Source organism: Felis catus, chromosome C1 (assembly GCF_018350175.1).
Source record: "Felis catus isolate Fca126 chromosome C1, F.catus_Fca126_mat1.0, whole genome shotgun sequence".
In the NCBI taxonomy this organism is placed as follows: Eukaryota; Metazoa; Chordata; class Mammalia; order Carnivora; family Felidae; genus Felis; species Felis catus.
The window spans coordinates 59721446-59744031 of NC_058375.1; the positions used below are offsets into that span (position 1 = coordinate 59721446).

General features: G+C 35.2%; 1 protein-coding gene across 3 annotated transcripts in view; it reads right to left on the reverse strand.

The window, feature by feature from the left end:
• Window positions 1–22586, reverse strand: part of NEGR1 (neuronal growth regulator 1) — an 851322-nt gene that overhangs the window by 618105 nt on the left and 210631 nt on the right. Inside the window, exon 1 of one of the 3 annotated variants that reach the window (XM_045036007.1) lies at window positions 11317–11456. The exons of the other annotated variants lie outside the window; for them this stretch is intronic. Within the exon in view, the coding sequence (XP_044891942.1) occupies window positions 11317–11441 (125 nt within the window). The 5' untranslated portion in view covers window positions 11442–11456. Of the gene's footprint in view, window positions 1–11316; window positions 11457–22586 lie in introns of those variants that run through there. 3 annotated transcript variants of the gene reach the window in all.

Here is a 22586-nt window from a genome sequence, read left to right on the forward strand (position 1 = left end):
CACATTTCATAAATTTCTCTATTACCAGCAACAGAACAAACTCAGTACCCAAAATGGAAGCTCCTACAGAGAGTAGTATAGCAGCGATTTGAAGGAAATTTATGCAACTTTGTGTAGGCCTATCTACAAAGGTTTTGAAATAATATCTTAAAATGACATGAGTTGTCCAACTGTATTTTACCAGACTGTGAGAAAATACAATTTCATCAAATGTTGTAAATTCCTTTGGAAAATGAATGAAATCTGTTCAATCTGAAATAAGACACTTGAGAAGAGAGAAAAGCATCAATGGAAAAGATAATGACCTACTAGGGCAAATAGAAACAGAGAGATTCAAAGTGTCTTAAAAAGAAAGATTCATGAAAAAAAATTCCTGCATTTGTTTGTTTGTTTTCACTTATAAAAAGTCACTTAATGTATATTCCAGGGTGGCCAACATAACCTGGTTAGGTAATCAGAACTTGAAGAATTTTTTTTGTTTTTATTTTTGTTTTTTTTTTTTACAGTCATGTAAAAATGTTTTGCCTTTGGAAAAAAAAAAAAAAGAAAGAAATACAGGGGCACTTGGGTGGTTCAGTCAGTTGAGTGTCAGACTTTGGCTCAGATCATGATCTTGCAGTTTATGAGTTCAAGCCCCGGGTTGGGCTTTGTGCTGACAGCTCAGAGCTTGGAGCCTGACTCAGATTCTGTGTCTCGCTCTCTCTCTGCCCTTCCCCTGCTCTCCCTCTCTCAAAAATGAACACTTGGGGCGCCTGGGTGGCGCAGTCGGCTAAGCGTCCGACTTCAGCCAGGTCACGATCTCGTGGTCCGTGGGTTCGAGCCCCGCGTCAGGCTCTGAGCTGATGGCTCAGAGCCTGGAGCCTGTTTCCGATTCTGTGTCTCCCTCTCTCTCTCCCCCTCCCCCGTTCATGCTCTGTCTCTCTCTGTCCCAAAAATAAATAAGACGTTGAAAAAAAAATTAAAAAAAAAATGAACACTTAAAAAGATTTTTTAAAGAAATCCAGTCCAACAAAAACATATGTACCAATGGACTTGTATTGTTTTCTAATGTTCGGGTTTGAAAGATAATTAAAAATATACGCACATGTATCTCTGAACATAGCACTGTCCATTAACTAATCAGTTTTAGCAACACACTGCATGGAGGTATACCACCATTGGCTTCTGACATTGGTTAGCTTTCCACTTATTGGCTATTCAGACAACTGGAGAGAGCTTGGAACCCAGTCCCTGGAAAGGATCTGCAGGATTTACCACCCATATGCCTGACACTGCTTCAGTGGTGAGAGGTCTGGGCACAGACTTATTAATCCAAGGATATCTTAATTCTTGAGGTGGGGTCAAACGGGCAGGGGGTCCCATTGAGGACACCTTTTCAAAAAGTCTATAAACAAGTAGCCATCACATCCTTTCAGTGCTGTTACGCAGTCTCTGCTGCCTGGGAGAAACCTGTATGTCCGGCTATCAAGCAAGTCATTCAACCACTGAGTTCCTTCTCACATATATAATGATTAGCCTTAGTCTTATATAAATATCCTACAATTGAACAAAAGTTAAAGTTTGAGAAAGAATAAATATTGAAAGTCTAGGAACGTGAATTTGATACTTAAAGGATGAAATGATAAAAAATTATATGTCTTTCAGATGCATCAAAAGGAATAAAGCCCAGAGAACAAATGAAGAACTGAAATGTATAAGTTCATAATTTTAAAATACTTTTCTTACGGAAGGACGTATAAGGAACAATAAATTGCCTTCCGAAAGACATGGTTCTTCAATCACATCGAGTTCAGGTCACTGTAATCCTACAAAATGATAAATAAATTACAGGTTCTAGATTACAGTGAGATAAATGACCTGAAGCAATAGGCATCTATTTAGAATAGATTAGAGCAGGTAAATGACTCAATTTAGTCAGCAGTAAATGAAATACTAGTTATTTAAAACTTTTAGCCACTAAAGAAAAAATTAAAAAGGAAAGGAAGATATAAACCTTTTTCAAATAGTAAAGAAAAACATTTTCTTAGAACCTTTACAGAGTTCTACAGGTAGCATGCTTTACTTTGCCAGGCTAAAAACAGTTCAAATATGCCAGACATTAGAAGAAGGAAATGTTAATTTAAAATAAGGGCATTTTCCAGAAACTCAATGTATAAAAAATGAATCCTAATAAAATGGTCAGAAGGTCTACAATAAGTAACAAAGAAAAACATTGTGGGCAAATATACCATAATGCTGTATTACAGACTATCTGGGATGCAGCCTCTGACCCATAAACATCCATTCCTTTCAAATATCTATCATTTTCAAATAGGCAGAATGGAACACAGATTGTAAGAAAGATTAACCACCCTCCTACAATTACCATCAAAAAGCTCAGATTACTCAAAACTGAACATTGTCATATTCCTGGCCTCTGACCAAGTTCATTTTAGAGAGATTAGTTTTTGTGGTTCTCTCTCTCTTTTTTCCATACCAGGAATCTGTTCTTAGCCTTTTAAATATCTATCTATTCAACCATTTCAGCAAGCATTTCAAATACAGAGAAGGATGAAATGTAATACTAATAAAATATCCAAAGTTAAATCCCTAGAAAACAATTTCACTGGTTATCTCTCAGTATCTCTTGTAACCCAGTATGTAAGTACATCAAAATTGGAGCAGAAATAGAATTAAAAACCTGAAGAAAGCTCATTTGATTCTAATGAGTGATTATGCTAGATAATTCTATTTTCTAAAATTGTACCCAATCCATGATTTTTAAATAGCATATATTGGTAAATAAAGAAATATTCACATTTTAATATAAAAATTAATATAGCTTTATATTATGCATCATTCAGATACCAGTAAATATGAATTTCATAAATTATCAGTAAACTACTAGAACTCAAAAATTGAAAACAGTTTTCCAGTCTTTAATAATAATGTATGATGCTAAAATGAATTTCTTCTTGAAAGGCTGAGTTTGATCAGTACTTATTTAAATTCACAAGGAGCATTTCTGTTATAAGCAATCATTCAATTCTTACATATTAAAAACAAATTATTCATTTGAGAAATTTATATTTATTAACAAGGATTACCATTAATACCCTAATAAGCATCTGATTTTAAAATTACACTCAATATATATTTTTTAATTTTTACTACATATTGGTGGTCCTTAATTCTTCATTTCTCCCCTCAGGCAGACGCAACATTCTGTATAGAACAATACAGCACCAGATACGTAAATATTCTTCATATGCACAGAAAGAAAATAAAATCTGCTTAGCCAGACACTCAAGGCTCTCTAGAATTGAGCCTTAAATGTCACGTGATGTATAAGGCAGCCTAAATAGACCAACTACTTCTTCCTTTGACTCCTGCTGTTGCTGGGTCTGGCTGTTGTATCCACCTGCAACACCCTTCTCCACCTCTCATCTTACACTTATTCTGAGTGTTCAAAATCTAGCCATCCTATGCATCCTTAAGAACTCTCAAACCCAAAATTCTTTTCTTAAAACTTTTTTTTTCTTTTTAATCCCTTGCCAGAAGTGATATGAACAGCACTGATCCCACAGGACCTTTGCTTTGTTCTCTTTTTGCAATACAGAATGTTAGAGTTGAAGCAACTTTAGAGGTAATTTCATCCATGACATTTTTTTTTTCTTTTTTGGCATATCAGAAAACTGAAGTCTCCATAAATGAAATGCTTAAGAGCATACCATTAGAGACAAAAATGGACTGTATCCCTTCTACATGCCTGATTCACTTTCTACCACGTATTTTGAATAGATCTGCATGTAGTTCATCATCCCCTTAAATAGAGAAGTTCCTTTAAGTTTCATATTTTCTTAATATATATTTACACAGCAACTTTTTTTTTTAGAGAGGGCAACCTTTAATTGTTGAAAAGGGTGCAATGCTGGGGGGGGGGATGGGGGCAGGTAGGAACAAGTCCAGATTTTGCTACAGAGTAAACAATTCTCTAGGCACCAAACAAAGAATATTAACTTCAAGATGCCCTTCTAGTTTTTTTCCTCAAACAGTAGTTAATCCTATGACATAGCCAAAGTAAAAGCATATCCAGAAGGCTAGTTCTTTTCTTCCCTTACTACATTATTGAGCCAATCTGAAAAAAACAAATCAAACAGTTGAACAATCTTAAATAAACAAACCAACCAACAAACAAAAACATATGGAAGTAGGATTCTCCTGGCACCATCCCTATATCACCTGCTCAAAATCACATCAACTGATTCTCCAGTCTAATGCCTGAGCCAGCAAAATAATCAGAAATAAGCAAGGGAATTATACATTGTAGCCTTTCATTAAGGAAATATATAAGATAATGAACTAAAAATAATTTGGGGGCCCATTTTAGATAGAGTGGTCACTAAGATTTATGTGAGAAAGTTACATTTAAACTGAGAAAGGGAGATGAAAGTGAACCAGCCTCAAGAAGAATCTGAGGACGTTTATTCAAATTTATTGCACTGAGAAGACAGTGAAAAGATATATTTCCATGTCCACAGGGGATAGCATGCATAGCCTATAGATCAGAAACTGAATTTTTTCATGGTTTAAAATGAAACAGTTAACTATGTACAGTTGTACAACATAAAGTTGTTTGCACACACTTTTTATTTTGATGCAGAACACCACTACACAGAGCATTTAGTCTCAAGCTCATTCTTCTGTGTTCCCAACATCATTATGAATATGGCTAATACACACAACCTTAACCAGAGAAGAAGCTAAATATGGACATGTCAACTTCCCCTATTAAAAGGTGAACTTTGGAAGCGCCTGGATGGCTTAGTCGGTTAAGTGTCCGATTTGGGCTCAGTTCATGATCTCACTGGTTTGTGAGTTCGAGCCCCACGTCAGGCTCTTTGCTGCTAGCCTGGAGCCTGCTTCAGATTCTGTGTCTCCCTCTCTCTCTGCCCCTCTTTCACTCACACTGTCTCTCAAAAATAAGTAAAAATTAAAAATTAAAAAAATAAATAAAAGGTGAATTTTTTGTGGGTAAGGACCATCTTTAAAAAACCATCTTTGTATTCCAATCCTCAACATATTCCAGGGCATTAATAAAAACCGAATTGTTGCTGAATTACATTTTATTGTATTCCATAAACTGGACCAAAGTCCAGAATGGCTGAAACGTTTAGAGTAGCAAGTCTGTATGGCTAAGGCAATACATACATCAGCCCCTGGCTAATATGGAGAAAAGTACTTATATTTTTTACTACTACGTCCAGTAAAAAACTTTTTGCTGATTTATAAATAGTTGGATATTTTGATTCTGTTAAATTCCACTTTACTTTTGTAGACAAAATAGAATTTTTATATTCTAAAAAAGGGAAGGTCTAAAAATTTTGTGAAAATCATAAATGTTTTAAAATTAATATATAGTATATAAAATTAAATGTATATAGCATATAAAATTAAATTTAATTATAATAATCAACGTTAAACTTATATTGAAAAAATAAATTAAATTTCTTAATGAATTATATGCTTTATAAATGAATTAGTTTGATATACATAATGTATTTGCTGTTATTGAAAGGTATTTCTATAACAAAAATAAATAACAAGCACCATTTCAATTGTTTTTAAATCTCAAGTTGGGAACAGCAATTGTCATAAAATTACGTGCACCATACTATTTCAAACAAAGAATGAATAATTGTTTTTAGTCTGACTATGCACATTTCAGTATAAGCAAGCTGCTGGGTCTATCAGTTGACTCATTCCAACCCCTTAAACAACTGGATTACTTTCTAAAATGTTTTCTCCACTTCAATTCTAACTGACATGGAAAAGGGAGTGACTTTTTTTTTCTAATCCATGAGTGGCTACTCCAGAGGTTCTACTCGTATGATGACAGCAATTGTGCACTTTTGGATCTAGCAGTCAGCACCCCCAACTAGCTGTCAGTAATCTGTCTCCTGGTATTCATGCCCTGTACAGTTCTGTCCTTCACTGAATGAAACAGCCTGCTAACAGGCTACTGAGGAGAGGACTATGTGAGACTTTGGAGGCTGAGTCATAAAAGACATTCTGGCGTCCATCTTGTGCTCTCATGAATGGTTTACTCTGAAGAAAGCTCGTGTCATTAGGACACTGCCAGAGCAGTATGAAGAGGTCCACACAGAGAACAACTGAAGTCTCCTTCCAAGAGCCAGCACCATCTGCCAGTCACCTGGGTGAGGCAATTTGGCATTGGATCCTTAAGTCCAATCAAGGTCAACCTGATCTTAAATAATGACAATCTATGATATTCTAAAACTGTTGAAAGTGAAACAATAGCTTGTCTTCATCTGACACCAAACTATTTTTTCATAATCAAAAGAATGAAAGAGAAGAAGTCTATTTTTGTTGTTGTTGCTGTTGTTTTTAATTTTTTTTAATGTTTATTTATTTTTGAGAGAGACAGAGTGTGACCAGGAGAGGGGCGGAGCAAGAGGAAGACACAGAATCAGAAACACATCTGAGCTGTCAGCACAGAGCCCAACAAGGTGCCTGAGTTCATGAACCATGAGGATCATGACCTGAGCCCAAGTCGGACACTTAACAAACTGGGCCAGCCAGGCGGCCCTATTTGTTGTTGGTGGTGGTGGTGGTGGTTCATGGAACTTTGGAACCTGTTCATTGACCCTCAAGTCTCATATTCTGAAATTCTTCTCTCCCTATTCCTCAATAGGCTAAGCTTTCCCCCCATGAAATTACCCACTATCTATAAAATCTCATAGGCACTTTCCACTCTTTGCCTTTATATGTGTAGTTTCCAATGTGTTTTAAGCCCAAAGCTTCTCTAAATGACTAATGTCTACTCGCTCATCATGAAATTTCATAGAATATATACTTAGTGTTTAATGAATAGCAAGATTACGGTGGAAGGAAATCTGAGGCCAACAATTTTTGATGATGCAACTTACATTTGTCCATCATGAAAATATGCGGCAGAGTCAAAATTACTCTCATGAGAAGACAACTTAATATGAAAGGAATGCAGTTTTACTTAATCTGTTTTTTTTTCCAATATATAAGTATTTGTTTAAACATTACATTTCCAAGAAAAAAAAAACTTCCTTTTTACCGACCGTGATGATGCTATGAACCCTGGAAGGAATCTAGCTCATTTGCAGTTTGGAGCAAAATAAAGTATCATCAGTGACTATATCCAAAAAAAAACTGTTGACATTTCTATTATGATGTATTATTTTTATAGTATTGAAGAAGTTTTACTATTTTCTAGCACCACCTCCCCCCCTTTGAAAATTATAAGGGCCACTGACATCCTCAAAAGTGTGAACGATTTCTTTGCCAAGGAAAACGTAGCTTGGGAGAAAAAGCTTGGTAACTCGTAGCATAGACGGAGCACCTGTGAGGCTTGGCAACAACCATGGCTTTGCTGCCTTGGTGAAGAAAGGAGATCCACACAAGACTGTGACTCACTGATTTCTAAGTTGGAATAACACTGGCACTAAAAACACTGCCAGAAATACTGAGAGGATTTTTGTCTACTGTCCTAAAAGTTGTCAACTTTATCAGAGCCAGGGTCTTGAATCACTGCCTTTTTAAGAAATATGTCAAGAAGATGAAAAGAGAATGCAAAGTTCATCTCTACTAAACAGAAGTTTGCCAACTTGCCAGAGCACATGTTCCAAAGCCCTTGATAGAACTTTGAGTAAAAAGTTCAAGAGAAAAAAAAGCTCATCCTCAGAATAATTTTCTAGAGCTTCATGGCTTGACTTACTTGGCGGGTGTTTCTAGCCACAGAAATGAACACACTTTCTCACGTAGGTCCCTATGACAGCGTTTTTGATAGTGATGATAAACTGCAAGTTACCTTGTGCAACTTCCTAAACAGGGAGAGAAGTTAGAGGTAGACAACAGCATGAATTTCCAAATGCTATAAAAAGCACTTCTTCAGGGTTAATAGTAACAAAACCTTGAGCAATCCTTCCAGGATATGTCTTTAGACCTCTGGAATCACAACGGAACTCTTGATTAATGATTCTGCTGAAATGACTTTTAAATTGGGCACAGACTGAAAAATTCTGACACTGACTCAAAAAAAGATTAGAGAAGCATTCCTGGTCAAAGCTAACCCCAACAAGTCCTTCACACGAATTCAAATGAGAATCTTGGGGAAATGTAGTGTTAGAGAAAATAGCTAACTCCTAATGTACATAGCTGACCAGAGAAGCCCTGATTCCTTTCGGTATCACTGGCAAAGTTCGAAACATTTCCAATCAAAGGGAAGACAACCTCAATTTATGTCAAACGTGTACATAACCATGTTTAAAAAAATACACATTCAAATTCTTATTCAAGCAACTGCCTTATCAAGGAAATTAATTTTGAACAGAGTTAAAGTTTAATTTATTTTTAATTTGCACAAGTTCTATTTCTTGCTTTTTTTTTCTTATTTATAGAATTGGACCATTAACTTTTGCATAAAAATAGTGAGACATTTTGAGAAGAGTTTAATTTGGTAGATGGATAAAATAGATGCAAACTCATTACATAAATTTTATGAACAATTTTGCATTTATGTTATATCTGCATTTTCCCAGCATAGGGCCTCAAAGGATTTGGTGACCATACTAAGTAAAAGCCATGCACCTCACCCCTTAGAGTTTTCTTTGACTTTCCTAGGCCAAGTCAGCATTGCCACCCCCCATATTCCCACCACGCTCTTGCTCCTACTTTGTGTGGGTAAGTTTTATGATAGTTTTTTTTTCATGTCATTAGATTGTGATATTATTGAGGACAGGAAGTAATTATTCATGTTTGCATTCCACGCACATATTAATTAGTAAGGCCTTGGAAATGATAGGTGCCCACAAATGCTTCATAAGTGAATAAATGCAAATAAACACACCCTTTCCTTTGTTTTGATTTTTCCCCACAGGGAGCCTGTGTTTGTAGGACAAATAATTTTATGTGGGAAGATTTTTTCATCTTCATGGTTAGTAAAGGAAATTGACCTGTAACTGAGAAAGGCCAATCATATACAAACAAATTATATGTAACAGTTTAGTTGTTTTATCTAATACCAACTGTCACTTTCAAATTACAAAAAATATACTTTACACACTATTTAAATTAGAATCAGTTGAACATATAGGAAAAAAAGAGTAATTAAACTCTTGCCATTTAAATTAAAAATCTATCCAGCATGAAGATTTTTAAAAATCCCCTTTTAACTTTTCACAACACATTAAGTTGTGCATGGTTCTAGATACAATTCACTTGAACCATTCTTTAAAATGTATTGCCAGGCACCATGGCAAGATATTAACATTAAACTCAAAGGCTACATATCTGCAGCCAAATTCTATTTGTAATTAGCTAACTCACTCATATAACTTAAGGAAAAATGAGAAATGTTGAATTATTTAGATACTGCACTTGTTTTCAATCCCTTTTAGCCTTTTAGAGACTTACTAATATATCTAATAATATACTAGTTTCATGTTTTGTATTTACAACAGAATTTCAATATCAGAAGATTTCAATTATCTTTAAAATTAACATGAACATTTTCTCTATTTTAATTTTAAGATTTTTTAATACCTTACACATATAAGAACTTCAACTGAATGTTTGTTGAACTTAATTTAATACTCCAAATATTCAAAACGAAACCATCTCTTCTTACAGATAGCATTGTTCAAGCAATTAGAAGAATATAAAGCCATAAGGTAAGATGATAAGGTCTAAACCTGCTGAAGTTAATTAGCTCTGGGGAATAATTTTAAAATAATAGGTACATTACCTAAAGAAAATTACAGCAGAGTATCTTCTGCATAAAAAACAGAGCATGTGGCAAATAAAATGGTAAAGAAAACATCTTTTCTAACCTAGTGCAAAGTAAATCATCAGAGCCTTTTCGTATTAAACCAGAAACCCTTCTCTATTCAGGGAAGCCCCTTAGGAAGGTCTGTCACTGAACAAATAACTGATGCATTTGACTTTCTGGCTATTCACATCTATAGCTATATCATAGCACTTTCCATCTGTTTGTGTTCTCTCTCTTTGCTTTTTTTTTTGTTTTTTGCTTTTGTTCTGTTTTGCAACCCTTTTCTGAACCTTCAGTCTTACACCACAGATTCTTTGGAAGAGTTTATTATTCAGTTTTCCTGGTTCAATTCTACAAGCTAAGTTGCATGATCTCAAAACAACTAATTTTTGGAAATCAATTTTATTTTTAAAAACTCCCCCAAACACATCTAAGTTATATCTATAAACATCATGATTTTCTATTTAGCAATATTTATCTATTTAATTTATTTGATGACAGACATTTGATAAAGTTAGTTTCCAATCTTTGCCATGCCAGGGTAGTATTCACCATAAGCATAGTAGTATCTCATTATTTAAAAAATATATTTTTTTAAGTTTATTTGTTTCTGAGAGAGAGAGAGAGAGAATTAGCGTGAACAGGGAAGGGGCAGAGGGGGGACAGAGGATCTAAAGTGGGCTCTGCACTGATAGCAGAGAGCCTGATACAGGGCTCACAATCATGAACTGTGAGATCACGACCTGAGCCAAAGTTGGATGCTTAATCAACTGAACTACCCAGGTGCCCCAATAGTATTTCATTATTAATGCGATGTTGGATTTCACCCAATACTTGATTTTCCATATATGTTACCTATACAAGTAAAATACCACCCTTTTAGTACATGGTCTTTTCCTTATCTGCACATAAAATAAAAACTTTCTCCCCAATATCCATATTTTCAGAAAAGGAGTTTTCTCTCTACATTATTAGGTTGGAATTCTAACATAAATTTTGAGAAGTTATGATTTACAATTTTAGAAGAGACCAAAAATTAAGAATTATCCCTAGAGATCAAAGTAATGTCATTTTATTTGCAAATACATTTGATTCATGGAGGCTATAATAAATAATAATATTAACATATAAGACACTACTCATCTTCAAAGACCTTTTCCAAATATTAAATAATTATCAAGATTACACATTCAATATGTGACATGTGGACCACATGTTTTACTTTTTAAAAAAAATACAATTTTTTAATGCTAAACTCAGTACATATTTTTTTCATTGCAGATACCAAATAGTTACTACAAATTTTATTTGTACTACTCTTTGTGAACATCTGCACAGGCTCACCAATATTATAAGAATATTTAACAAAGGTTAAAAGTTTACATTAAAGATGTAGTTTACATTATCTTTGTCCTTAGTGATACAGACCAGGAATTTTGAACAAGGTATTTACAGTTAGTTTCAGGTAATACAATGGAAAGACATGTTTTACCCTGTGCTGAACAAATAATTACCTTCTTGTACTGTTGTCTCTTATGTTCTCCACTGTGATTCTCAGTACTGATGGACCTGACCAATTCCAGAATTCTCTGCTGCTTGAATGTATTCCTTCCCTTGATTTTCTGGAGATAAAATGCATTTTTTTTTAATTTTACTAAAAAATGGTGGAAAATGAAATATGCCTGAATATGCCAGTATTCAGATTATGCCTTGATTTCAACATTTAGAAACACCAAACAGTGACAGTATACTTGGTATTAGATAACACAACTCAACTGTTACATATAACTTCTTTGTATATGATTGGCCTTAGTTACCAGGCTAATTTCCTGTACTAATCACAAAATGAAAAAATCTGCCCACATAAAATTATTTGTCCTACAAACACAGGGTACCCGAGGGGGAAATCAAAACAAAGGAAAAGGTGTGTTTATTTGCATTTATTCACTTATGAAGCACTTGTGGGTACCTATCATTTCTAAGGCCTTACTAATTAATATGTGTACACATAGTAATTATTGAATATTTTATTTGAAAAGAGGCTGCTATCCTATTTCTAAATATATTAAATGCTTATAGCAAAAATATAACAATGTGGAAAAATGAACACCACTTCAGATGTGCCTGGGAAAAGTAAAATATAGTTTGGGCACAACTTTTTATGGAAATGATTTGAATGCAGTTTTCTTCTCCATTTACTTCCTATTTATTATTCTTACCATACTGGTAAGTCAGTAAGCTCTTTGAGAGATCTGAGTACGTATTATGTGGGATTTGAATCCCTCTCAGTTCCAAAAGAGTAATTATGTTTAATGAGTCAATAATACTTTCTCATGTTCTGATTTTAGCTAATAATCTACTACTCATATTAATCATATTTAATCATATTTTTCTTTTTTCTCTTTGTGGGTCTTACTTGGTTCAGGGAGAGACTGAGTGAAGAGTGAGACCTTAATTTTGCATGTGCCCAAAATAGAATAAGAAATTCATTTGCTATTAATTTATTCATTTATTGAAAAAAATTTTCTGGCAATTCAAGGAGGGTTACTTTGCTAATGACCACACAGAGGATCAGAACAGAAGAGAACAGGTTTTTCTTCAAAACCTTTTAGAATTAGCATTGTCAGTGCCCTTCCAGATTCTGTGAGGAAAATTGAAATTAGAATAATCTATCTAGTAAGTGAAATTCTTGCTAGAATTATAGTGATTTACTTTAGAAGCTCATTGAAGTGATAAGAATATTATTGGATTCTAACTAAGTTACTATTTTAAGAAACAAATGTCTCTTTATGCCCATTAATAATATTATTTTCACTGATCTATGTCCTTTGATTACATTTAAAATGTAGAACAGTAGCCAGTAATTCATTTTTATTGAATTAGTTCCTTTTCATTACACATAGCAGTGTTTTAAGTAAAAACTAATAGGATGTAAAAGTTAACTTTGGGGGCACCTGGCTGGCTCAGTTGATTAAGCATCCAACTTTGGCTCAGGTCATGATCTCCCGGTAGGTGCATTTGAGCCCCGAGTAGGATTCTCTGCTCTCAGCGCAGAACCTGCTTCAAATCCTCTGTCTCCCTCTCCTTCTGCCCTTCCCTGTGCACTATCTCTCTCTCAAAAATAAACAAACATTTTAAAAATAAAAGTTAACTTTTGAAGTCTATTTCAACCATATTTTCTCTACTTGCCCAGAAATATGTCCAATTAGTCACCAATTTCTATTTATTCTGCCTCTGACCTGTTTCTCTGATTCCACACAGGCAAATCACACACGGGTCCTTCCATGTCCATTAACTGCAGCTCATGCAGTCACGTGTATTGCCAAGTCCCCCTGTGTGGAGACAGACCCAGTCCTCTGTGCTTTTTTTGTGCTCCCAGAGCCCTCGACACAGTTCCTACCTCAGTAGCTTTGCTCTTCTATAAAGCCACCCTCCTCCCCACCCCAACCTCAACCATACCACCCCCACTGCTGAGAGTCTGTAAAAATGGTGGTGGGGCCTTAGTTCTTTAAGTGCCTGGTACATAATATTATTATATATTGAATGGAAGGATGAATAGATGGATAAAATAATCACAAAAATTGCTTACCACAGTCCAAACTTTAGGGAGAAGAAATTCCTTATCAACTTCATGGCTACAAAATTCAGATTGTGCATAATGGGGATACAATTAAATTCAACTTTAATGTTTTTAGGCATATATTTCACTTTCTATACCTTAGGTTAGTACTGATATGGACTCTGTACTAATCCAGGTGACTGGATTCTACAGAAACATTCAAATGCTCGTATCTATCATAGTTTCACAGTTTTCTTAGGTCATGGTTTCAAGTAAGGAACAATTTCACAATTCACTTAGCTTAGGATTTGGTAGAAGACAAAAGAAAGATTTTCTATTCTTCCCTCCCTAGTGACTAGATATAGCTGAAAGCCCACTAGACCTAAGAAGCATGAAGTATTGTTGCCAGTTCTGCACAATTCTGGAGTAGAGCCTCCCCACCCCATACTATTACCCCTTACATACACTGCATTAGTCAGTTTAGTCTGCCATCACAAAATATGAAAAAAGTAGAGTGGGTGATTTAAACAACAGAAATTTATTCCCTCACAGTTCTTAAGACTGGAAGTCCAAGCTCTAAGTGCCACAGGTTCATGTCTAGTGAGGGCTCTCTGCCTATATCACAGATGGCTGTCTTAATGTGTTCTCACATAGCAAAAAGAAAGCGTGAGCTCTGGTTTGTCTTCCTCTTTTGTAAGGGCACCAGTCTTACCATATTAGGACCCCACCCTTATGATCTCATTCAACATCAATTACTTCCTAAAAGTCCTATCTCCAAATATAGACACGTTGGGGACCTGGGTTTGGGGTTTGGAGTTTTATTTATGAAATTTGGGACGCGCAGTTCAATCCACAGCACATACACATATTTTGATTTTCCCCTACATTTCTTTTCCTGATATTTCTTGACTTGACTGTACACATCTGAGCATAGTTGGCCAAGCAGAACACACATTCAAGTTTCTCAGAATACATCTGCCTTTGGAGTTCAGGATCTGGGCATTCCCTTCACATGTACTTGCACTATGCCTGGTACAAGATGGATCCTTGCATACAATAAGACTCAGTCTGGTAGTCTGAAAGGAAATGATCATCATCACAAATGGAACTCACAAACTTTTTGTACTTGAAAGTGCCAAAAGTGGAGGAACTTGACAAAGAGGAGCAGGAGAAAAAACTTTCTTAATAATCTCTAACATTAGAACTCAAAGCATGTTCTTATTAGTTTCTACGATATCTGCCATGCTATCTGGTTAGCAGCAAGTTGAAGGGTTTGGGGCTGTTAATTCTATCAAATGTTGTTCGGGATCCAAATTGTGTCTAAATAAGCACGGCAGTAAATTTTGTAATATAGCAAGGAGTCACGTGGAAAATTTAAATAGTAGTTTTGCCTATGTCTAGGTTGTTTCATGCATTCCTTCTAAGTAACAATGACTAGGATTCATGTTACTGTTTCATTATCATCTTGGTGAGTGAGGCATCTGCTTCGGCTGTCCTTTTAGTTTTATGTTATTAGGTATACAAATGTTTCATTTACGCAAGGTAAGCTTTACACTTTAGTACCATTGCCTATCAATTGCTCTGAAAAAAAAAATCAATATGTATTTTAAATTACACATATAATTGTTTTGTGTTTTGGTGCCTAATTCCTCTCCTTGAAATGCATGAAAAAAATTAAAATGTTCAAATTGTTTCCTTTAATTCCTTTCATGCACTTTTGTGGGGGAATTAACCTCCACACTTTAAAATGATTGTATGTGTAATATTAAAAATGGAACATCTCATTTCCGTTTTATTTCTACTGTGGGAATTGTAAACACCAGAGGTATCTAATGAAGACCCTATTTTTACAACACCACAAAATGAAAAAGGCACATTGGAAATACAACTAGAAGCTTGTCTTTTCAGATTGGTCCCAAGACCTACTGCAACACATTGATTTTTTTTTTAACTTTCATTTTTCTTGTTGCCTTTCTTTTACTTCAACCATCTAGTAATTTAATATGACAAAGTGTCAACAAAGCAGCTGCACAGAGGCTAGCATCTATAGAAGACGAGTCTTCTTTACTAGGGTCCTCGATTTCCTATTTTTAAGCCTGTGCATCTAAAGCCAGCAAGTTCTGTCCACAATACAAGCCCACAAAATATGGTTTAATTATCTCTAACCATGCAGATCTTTCATCTTTTTTTACATCTTTCTTCTGTAGGTTCACAGAACATTCATTTTTTGGGAACTATGGGGTAAAAGTTTCTTTGCCTTGACAGGTCAGGTGGTTCCTTATCAGATCCAGACATTTCCAAGTGATATCTGATTTACTCATTTTACCTTATAATTGTTTAAAGTTTAAAACTATTTCTTTTTTAAGTATTTTTGACTCACCTATCCAATATACAACTATAAGCACATAGATAATTTTGCCAACTTTTTTTTGGTAATAATATACTCATTGTAATACATAGTTTGAAGTGTGTGTGTGAGAGAGAGACAAAATGAAACAGAGTAACTTCCTCCCTTTTGGTTGGTTTTACTCATATATTCGGCAAAATTCTCAACTTCAGTCTACTGCAGATTGAACTATCCATGAATATTCATTCAGCAAACATGTTAAAATAGTTATAAAATCAAATACTTCTAATACATTTATAAACCCTGCATGCTAAATCCTAACACATACTTTTACTAACCGCTATTTTGCAAACATAAAATAAACAGCAAAAACCACATTTGGAGAACAAAATGTTTCTGCTTGATTTGTAATCTTTGTTTCACACACTGGTCACAGCGCCCTTCCATAACAGTCCCTGAACTATTTCAGATTTCAACATGACTTAGACTGAAACTCAGACTTTAAAAGAATCCATCTTGTAGTCCTATGACAAAGTAATTGGTTGGAAAAATTATAATAAAATTTTCATAAAGTTCATATTCATGAAGTGGCAAAAATTGCTCTTAGGAAATTACGATATTAATAATTTACACTCATGTCAATAGCATTTCCAAAATAACTCAAGCTCTCTACCTTGAAAATTATGAACCTACTCTGATTTTTCTCCAACATACAGACAGTTAAATATGCTGAGACACATTGAGATCTAGATACAGATTATTCATTTAAGAAGCTAGCTCCATGTTTAATTAGAGATTTATCATCTTAACTAGCCATACTATTGCTCTGAATTAGTTTTCCAGGGTCTGCAGAATTAAAGATGGTAAAAATTGATGAACCTTAGCTGTATTTTCCCCCGAAGGGTACAAACTTTTATTACATTTCAGATGCAAAACACAATTAGCCTCTAACCTAACCATGTTAATCTCCTTGAGTTAAGCTTATGTGTTTCTGCTTGTCTAGAAACTTTTAATGAAAGATCTATGTCTTTACAGCCGATTTTAATAACCTCTTTATTTGCATCTCTGCCCTTGTTTAGAGGAGGAGTTAATACAATAAGCTCCAGGATTACAGAACACTCTTATAAAAGTGAGGGTAAATAAAATTCTGTGACATTCAATTGGAACAGCACTCAGCAGGAGATGGACATCAACAATGCACATTATTCAAGTTCCAAAAGTTTCCGTGTAATTAACTAAGACGGATACATTAGTGCCATCCATTATATTCTATTCTCCAAACCCCATACTCGTGGCCCTTAAGTAGGGCCATTTTGACAAGACTCGATTTAAAAAATAATAATAATTTGTTTTATAGATAAATAGCTGTTTAAGGGAAGATTTTGGTTCTTTTTTTTCCTCAGAAACAGAACTACTGAAACTTCAATGTTTTCCATAGCACATTCTCAAATGTTCACCTACTCCCAAAATGTATTTCCTCTGAGCCAAGGTTTTGGTGGGATAAATATACGCAGTGTCAAAAGAAGAAATAAATGGCCATTTCTAAATTTCCTCACTCTGGGCTAAAACCAATGTCATAGTTTCTTCCTTACCCTCAATAAAATTTTTAGTAACTATTGTGGGCACTCGAGTTTTATCTTGTAGAAAGGATTTATGTAAAAGAAAGACAGAAAGAAAGAAAGAAAGAAAGAAAGAAAGAAAGAAAGAAAGAAAGAAAAAGGAAAGAACAAGAAAAGCAACATCATACATTTACAGATTGAACTACAGAGGTAAAAAATGTTTTCCATGGTCCAGAATTATCTAAAACACAGAGACACAATAATCTGATTAACCTCTCATTGTACTGATGGTTTAGCACAATGTCATCTGTTCATTATTACCATGAGTTTGCAATTATTTCCTGAAAATGAAATGGAATCATTGTGTCTCAAAATTATATTTTAAAATGGGTTTATTTTGGATATTCAATGGGAATTTCCCCTAAAATATTACATACATAATTGTGAAACACAGAATCATTATGCTATTTTCTGACACACAGCATCATTTATTTGTGGTCATGTAACAGTGAGATGCCAATAGACAGAGGTTGTGTCTAATTCAATCTCCTACACTTAGCATGAATTCTAACATTGAAGACAATCCATAAAGATTTACTGAATGTGGACTGAATACATGATTGAATCATCAGACTTTTACCCACCCACCAACATTTAGCTATAATAAGAAGGAAGGGAGAATAAATTTTAAAAACATAATTTTCATCAAAGGCCTGCACAGAAATTTCAGCCTCATCCAAGAAACTTACATAGAATTGTTTATACTATTGATGTAAATTTCTTGCCTCATAGAGATTCTTAAATTAATGTTCTTAGTCAATGAAACATGTTACATGAAGCAGGAGCTGCACCACTTTGCCACTGAACTGTGAGTAATATCTATCCTCTTGTGTTCTTTTTTCAGATTGCTTCATGATTCTTGTAATGGACTCTACCTGTAGTCTCCTCCTAGCCCAATCTCCAACTGCAGGCTATTCCCCACATTTCTACTGAAGGTAATTTTCAGCAACATAATGTTATCCTTGTCTTTCCCTAATGGTAATTTCCAAATAGCTAGCATTTCATTGCTTCAGGAATAAAGTCCAAGCTACTTAGCAAATCATTCAAGGTCTTTCCCAAATGGGTCCCAACTTTATCTGCTTGAACTTCAATTCTAAACAATATATAATTACTGTCTTCATATAAGGGTTTTCTGAAGAATTGTAAATTCTTTCAGCTTTTATTCTTCCACCCACAAAATGTTTTCCAATTTCCAATCCTCTGTATTCAATTGGCAAGCCCGGTTTCCAGTATCACCTATTCTTTGAAGCCTTCTAGAATCCTCCAGGCAAAATTAATCATTCCCTATTCTGTGCTGCCATAATATTTACTATGTACTTCTATGACAGCACCTACCACATCCAATATTAGTAATATTTATTAGGTACCATATCTTATACTATGTGTATTTATGCTTCTCCTTCTGAAAGGAAAAAGGCTCTCCTTATTCATCTTTAAATGCCTACCTTCTACAATAGTGTGCAGATGCAGAATGAGTTCAATAAATATAAAGAGAGCATGAAATAAGTGGTTACAAAGGACTTTGGGGACACACATATTTTGCCTAGTGACTAGACTGATGGACTCCCAACAGACATACGATACTTCTTTTAGTCTTTTTCTCCCAGTGTCAGAGAGGCAGGGCACATACCACACATGTCTCAGTAGTCCCTTGCTGGCAAATAGCTTTCTGATCTAAAGTGAGCACAGACTAACTACTTCTCCATCACCTGGGACAGGAGATAACTTGTCAACTGAGCGGACCATGGTAGTCTCTGCTTGTCAAACCTCAAGTGGTTATGCTTTACCAAGATAGCTTGCATTGAAGAGGAAATCAGGATCTGCCCACAGAGTCTCATTAACCAATTTAAAAATGGGTAGCCACCTTCAGAGAGAATGTATCTTTAACTCCATCCTTTTTTCTCTGTCAGAAGGACACACATTAGTATATAAGCTGAGTGGAATAATGTGAACCAACGGTACTAAAAAGTGGGAGGAAAGGCAAAGAGGGAAGTTCTTTATGTTGTACTTTTAAAAATACATTTATTTTGGAAATATATAGTAGATCAGGATACAACATTTCTTTTGAAACGAATAAGCTCTCTTCAGTCCCCAAATACTCATGAACCTAGATCAGTAAATATCATTTATATGATAAATCTACAAGTTTTGAAACTAAATATTCTCCCTGGATAATCTATTGTCCCAATGATCTAACAGGCACTGTATTTTACAGGTATATCCTCTAATCCTCTAAAATTCCCTACTAGATAATATATGGATTCTGGGACTTATATTATTTTAATCTACTTGTCCCAGGTCATTCCTGGTAAATGGCAGAGCCAGAATCTGAACCTAAGTCTCACATATTCTTTTTTTTAATGTTTTATTATTTAAATTTGAGAGAGAGAGAAAGAGAGAGAGAATGTGCCAGTGAGGGAGGGGCAGAGAAAGAGGGAGACAGAGGATCCAAAGCAGGCTCCACACTGAGAGCACAGAGACATGGGGCTCGAACCCACTTAACTATGAGATCATGACCGGACCTAAAGCCCAAAACTTAACCAACTGAGCTATGCAGGCACCCCTAAGTCTCACATATTCCAAAACCACTTTTATTTCTAGCATGCTATGAATCTAAGGCGTGGTTTCTTTTATAACTATGCAGATTTAAACATGCAGGTTAAATATTTCAGCTGCTCATAAAACTATCTTATATCCTGTCCTAAAAGTAGCATCCAAAGAGTACCTGGATGTGCCATGAATGTACCATGTACCTGTGTGCGCAAACTGAGTCATGACTGTTAGTCTTCAGTGCAGCAACCAGCTACAAAGCCAACATTTCAGCATTGATTACACCAGCTACATGTGCCTCCTGACTATACTCACAGACTCTAAGATGCAGTCTGCCATGTGTTAGATTTAATGTAGTTTTTTGACAGCTACCATTCTATAAAATAATGCCCAGTGATGAAATGGTGTTACAGACTCAATTTTAGCTTAAGGAACAATTGAAAAGTTGTATTTTATAAATTTTCCTATATGGAAGCAAAAAGTAAATGCCTAAGAGGTGAAAGAAAGAAAGAAAAAGAAGAAGAAAGAAAGGAAGGAAGGAAGGAAGGAAGGAAGGAAGGAAGGAAGGAAGGAAGAAAAGGAAGGAAAAAGAAAAAAAATTCCTTCCTTCTTGCATTTGTTTTACTCAAAATTATGCTTGCCGAGAGAATGGGGTTTTAAGTTGAATGCACAGAAGTGATGGGTAATTAAGTCTGTGTCATTTATTTTATAGAAAGAAGCAGCCTTTATCACAAATTGTATTGCCTTTCCAGTCTCTCAGAAAAAAAAAAACATTTTCACTTCGCCTTTTTCTCTTCAGTTATTAAAAATAAGCCCTCCAAATACAGAAACCAGACAGTTACCTAAAGAAAAGAAACCCTCTAATCCTCTCTCCAGGCATGTAGGGGAGCTGAGGCTCCTTTACCTCCGCAGCTTTGTTAGAGCCCCAATAACTGAAGCAAGATAAACTCTGACTGAACAAGCAATATGTTGATAGTGTCTGTGCAAAAGCTCCTGTGGTTCGGCCAGCTGGGATCAAACTAGAGAACAGTGGCCCTGAGCACCACGGCTTCCATTATGCTGGCCTCATTCTTTCATCAGCGGTGTCCAAATACAGTCATTCTTGTCAATTTATGATGCATTTAGTTTAAATTTCTGCACAGAACGGGCTTTTAATGGGATCAGTGTTTCCAAAGAATATGCTCTACGAAAAAAGCAACATGTAGACTATATATATCCTTTAATCATCTGGGAAGAGAATCATCATTATTATTTTTATTATTGCCACTAACCCTAATATCTGACATTTAAATTGTTCTTTCAACACTGCAAAGTGTTTTCTGATTTTTCATCTTGCTTATTCCCACAGAAACCTTGTGAGATAGAAGTCTGTTTTCTGGTTTCCTTTCGGTAAATGAGGGAAGTAAGAAACAGAGTGCACATCACTTGGCCTGGGGTCATGACTATTACTTGCAGCATCTGAATTATAAATCACTGCCAACTCCAGGTCCTACTTATTACGCCGTTGTGATGGTGATGGTGATGGTGATGATGATGATGATGATAAAACTGCATAACTAACTGTAGATTAAATATAAAATACCAAATATCTTGAGGAAAACAAATTTCAAACATCCCAAGAAAACCACTGTTATTTTGGTATATATATGTGTGTAGATATATATTCATCTGTATATGTTTTGTACATATACACAGTGAAAACGAGCATACTAGTAAGTGTAATCATACAAGGCTGTAAACTACTTTTTGAATTTTTACAGGATATTTTCATACTTACCTTTTGCACACTTGTCCTATTACTTTCCAAGAATAAATGACAACATGTGTAACTTCTGGGTTGAAGAAGGGGCACAATTGTAAGGAATCTAACAAGCCTACTGACCTGCCATTAAACCATCCAGTTCCATCTTAAAATCCTACATTTTCTTTGAGATCTTTCCTTCACTGAACTCTTCATTTAGACAATGGTCCTAAATGGGGTGACTTTGATTTGTTTGATCAAAGTCGCTATTTAACCATTTCTTTCCCACAGATTTAGACATGAAACCCTGGCATTGCTCATTATTTCTCCAAACTTCAAACAGACAGACAAACAAACAAAATCACTCTGCAGAAACTGCTTTGGGGGCTGAGCACCTGTATTTGCCTACTCAGAACTGCCCCTAGAAGTAGAAGGAAAATCAAATCACAGCAATGGCAGTTGGGGGGTGTGGGCTACTTTTCAGGTTTGGCTGAATTAAAAAATAAAAAGTGTGAAGCAGCCATTTAGCAAACAGTTAAAGGGTGTTCACTATTACATTCATATTTATATAAGTGAAAAATAATAAAAGTAATATTTCTTATTTTGTGCCAAGCAATGCTCTAAGTACTTTATCTATGTTGCTGCATTTAATGTTCAGAACACCCCTATGAAGTGCTATGTTTTTTAATGTTTTATTTATTTTTGAGAGATAGAGCATAGTGGGGGAGGGGCAGAAGGAGAGGGGGACAGAGGATCTGAAGCAGGCTCTGTGCTGACAGCAGTGAGCCCAAACTTGGGGATCAAACTCACGAACAGAACTAAACTCATGAACTGAGCTAAAGTAAAACGCTCAACCAACTGAGCCACCCAGGTGCTCCTGAAATGCTACTTCTAATTGTCATTTGCCCATAAGCAAAATTAGGCTTAGAGAGGTCAAGTGACTTCTCAGAGGATCTCAAGCTAGGAAG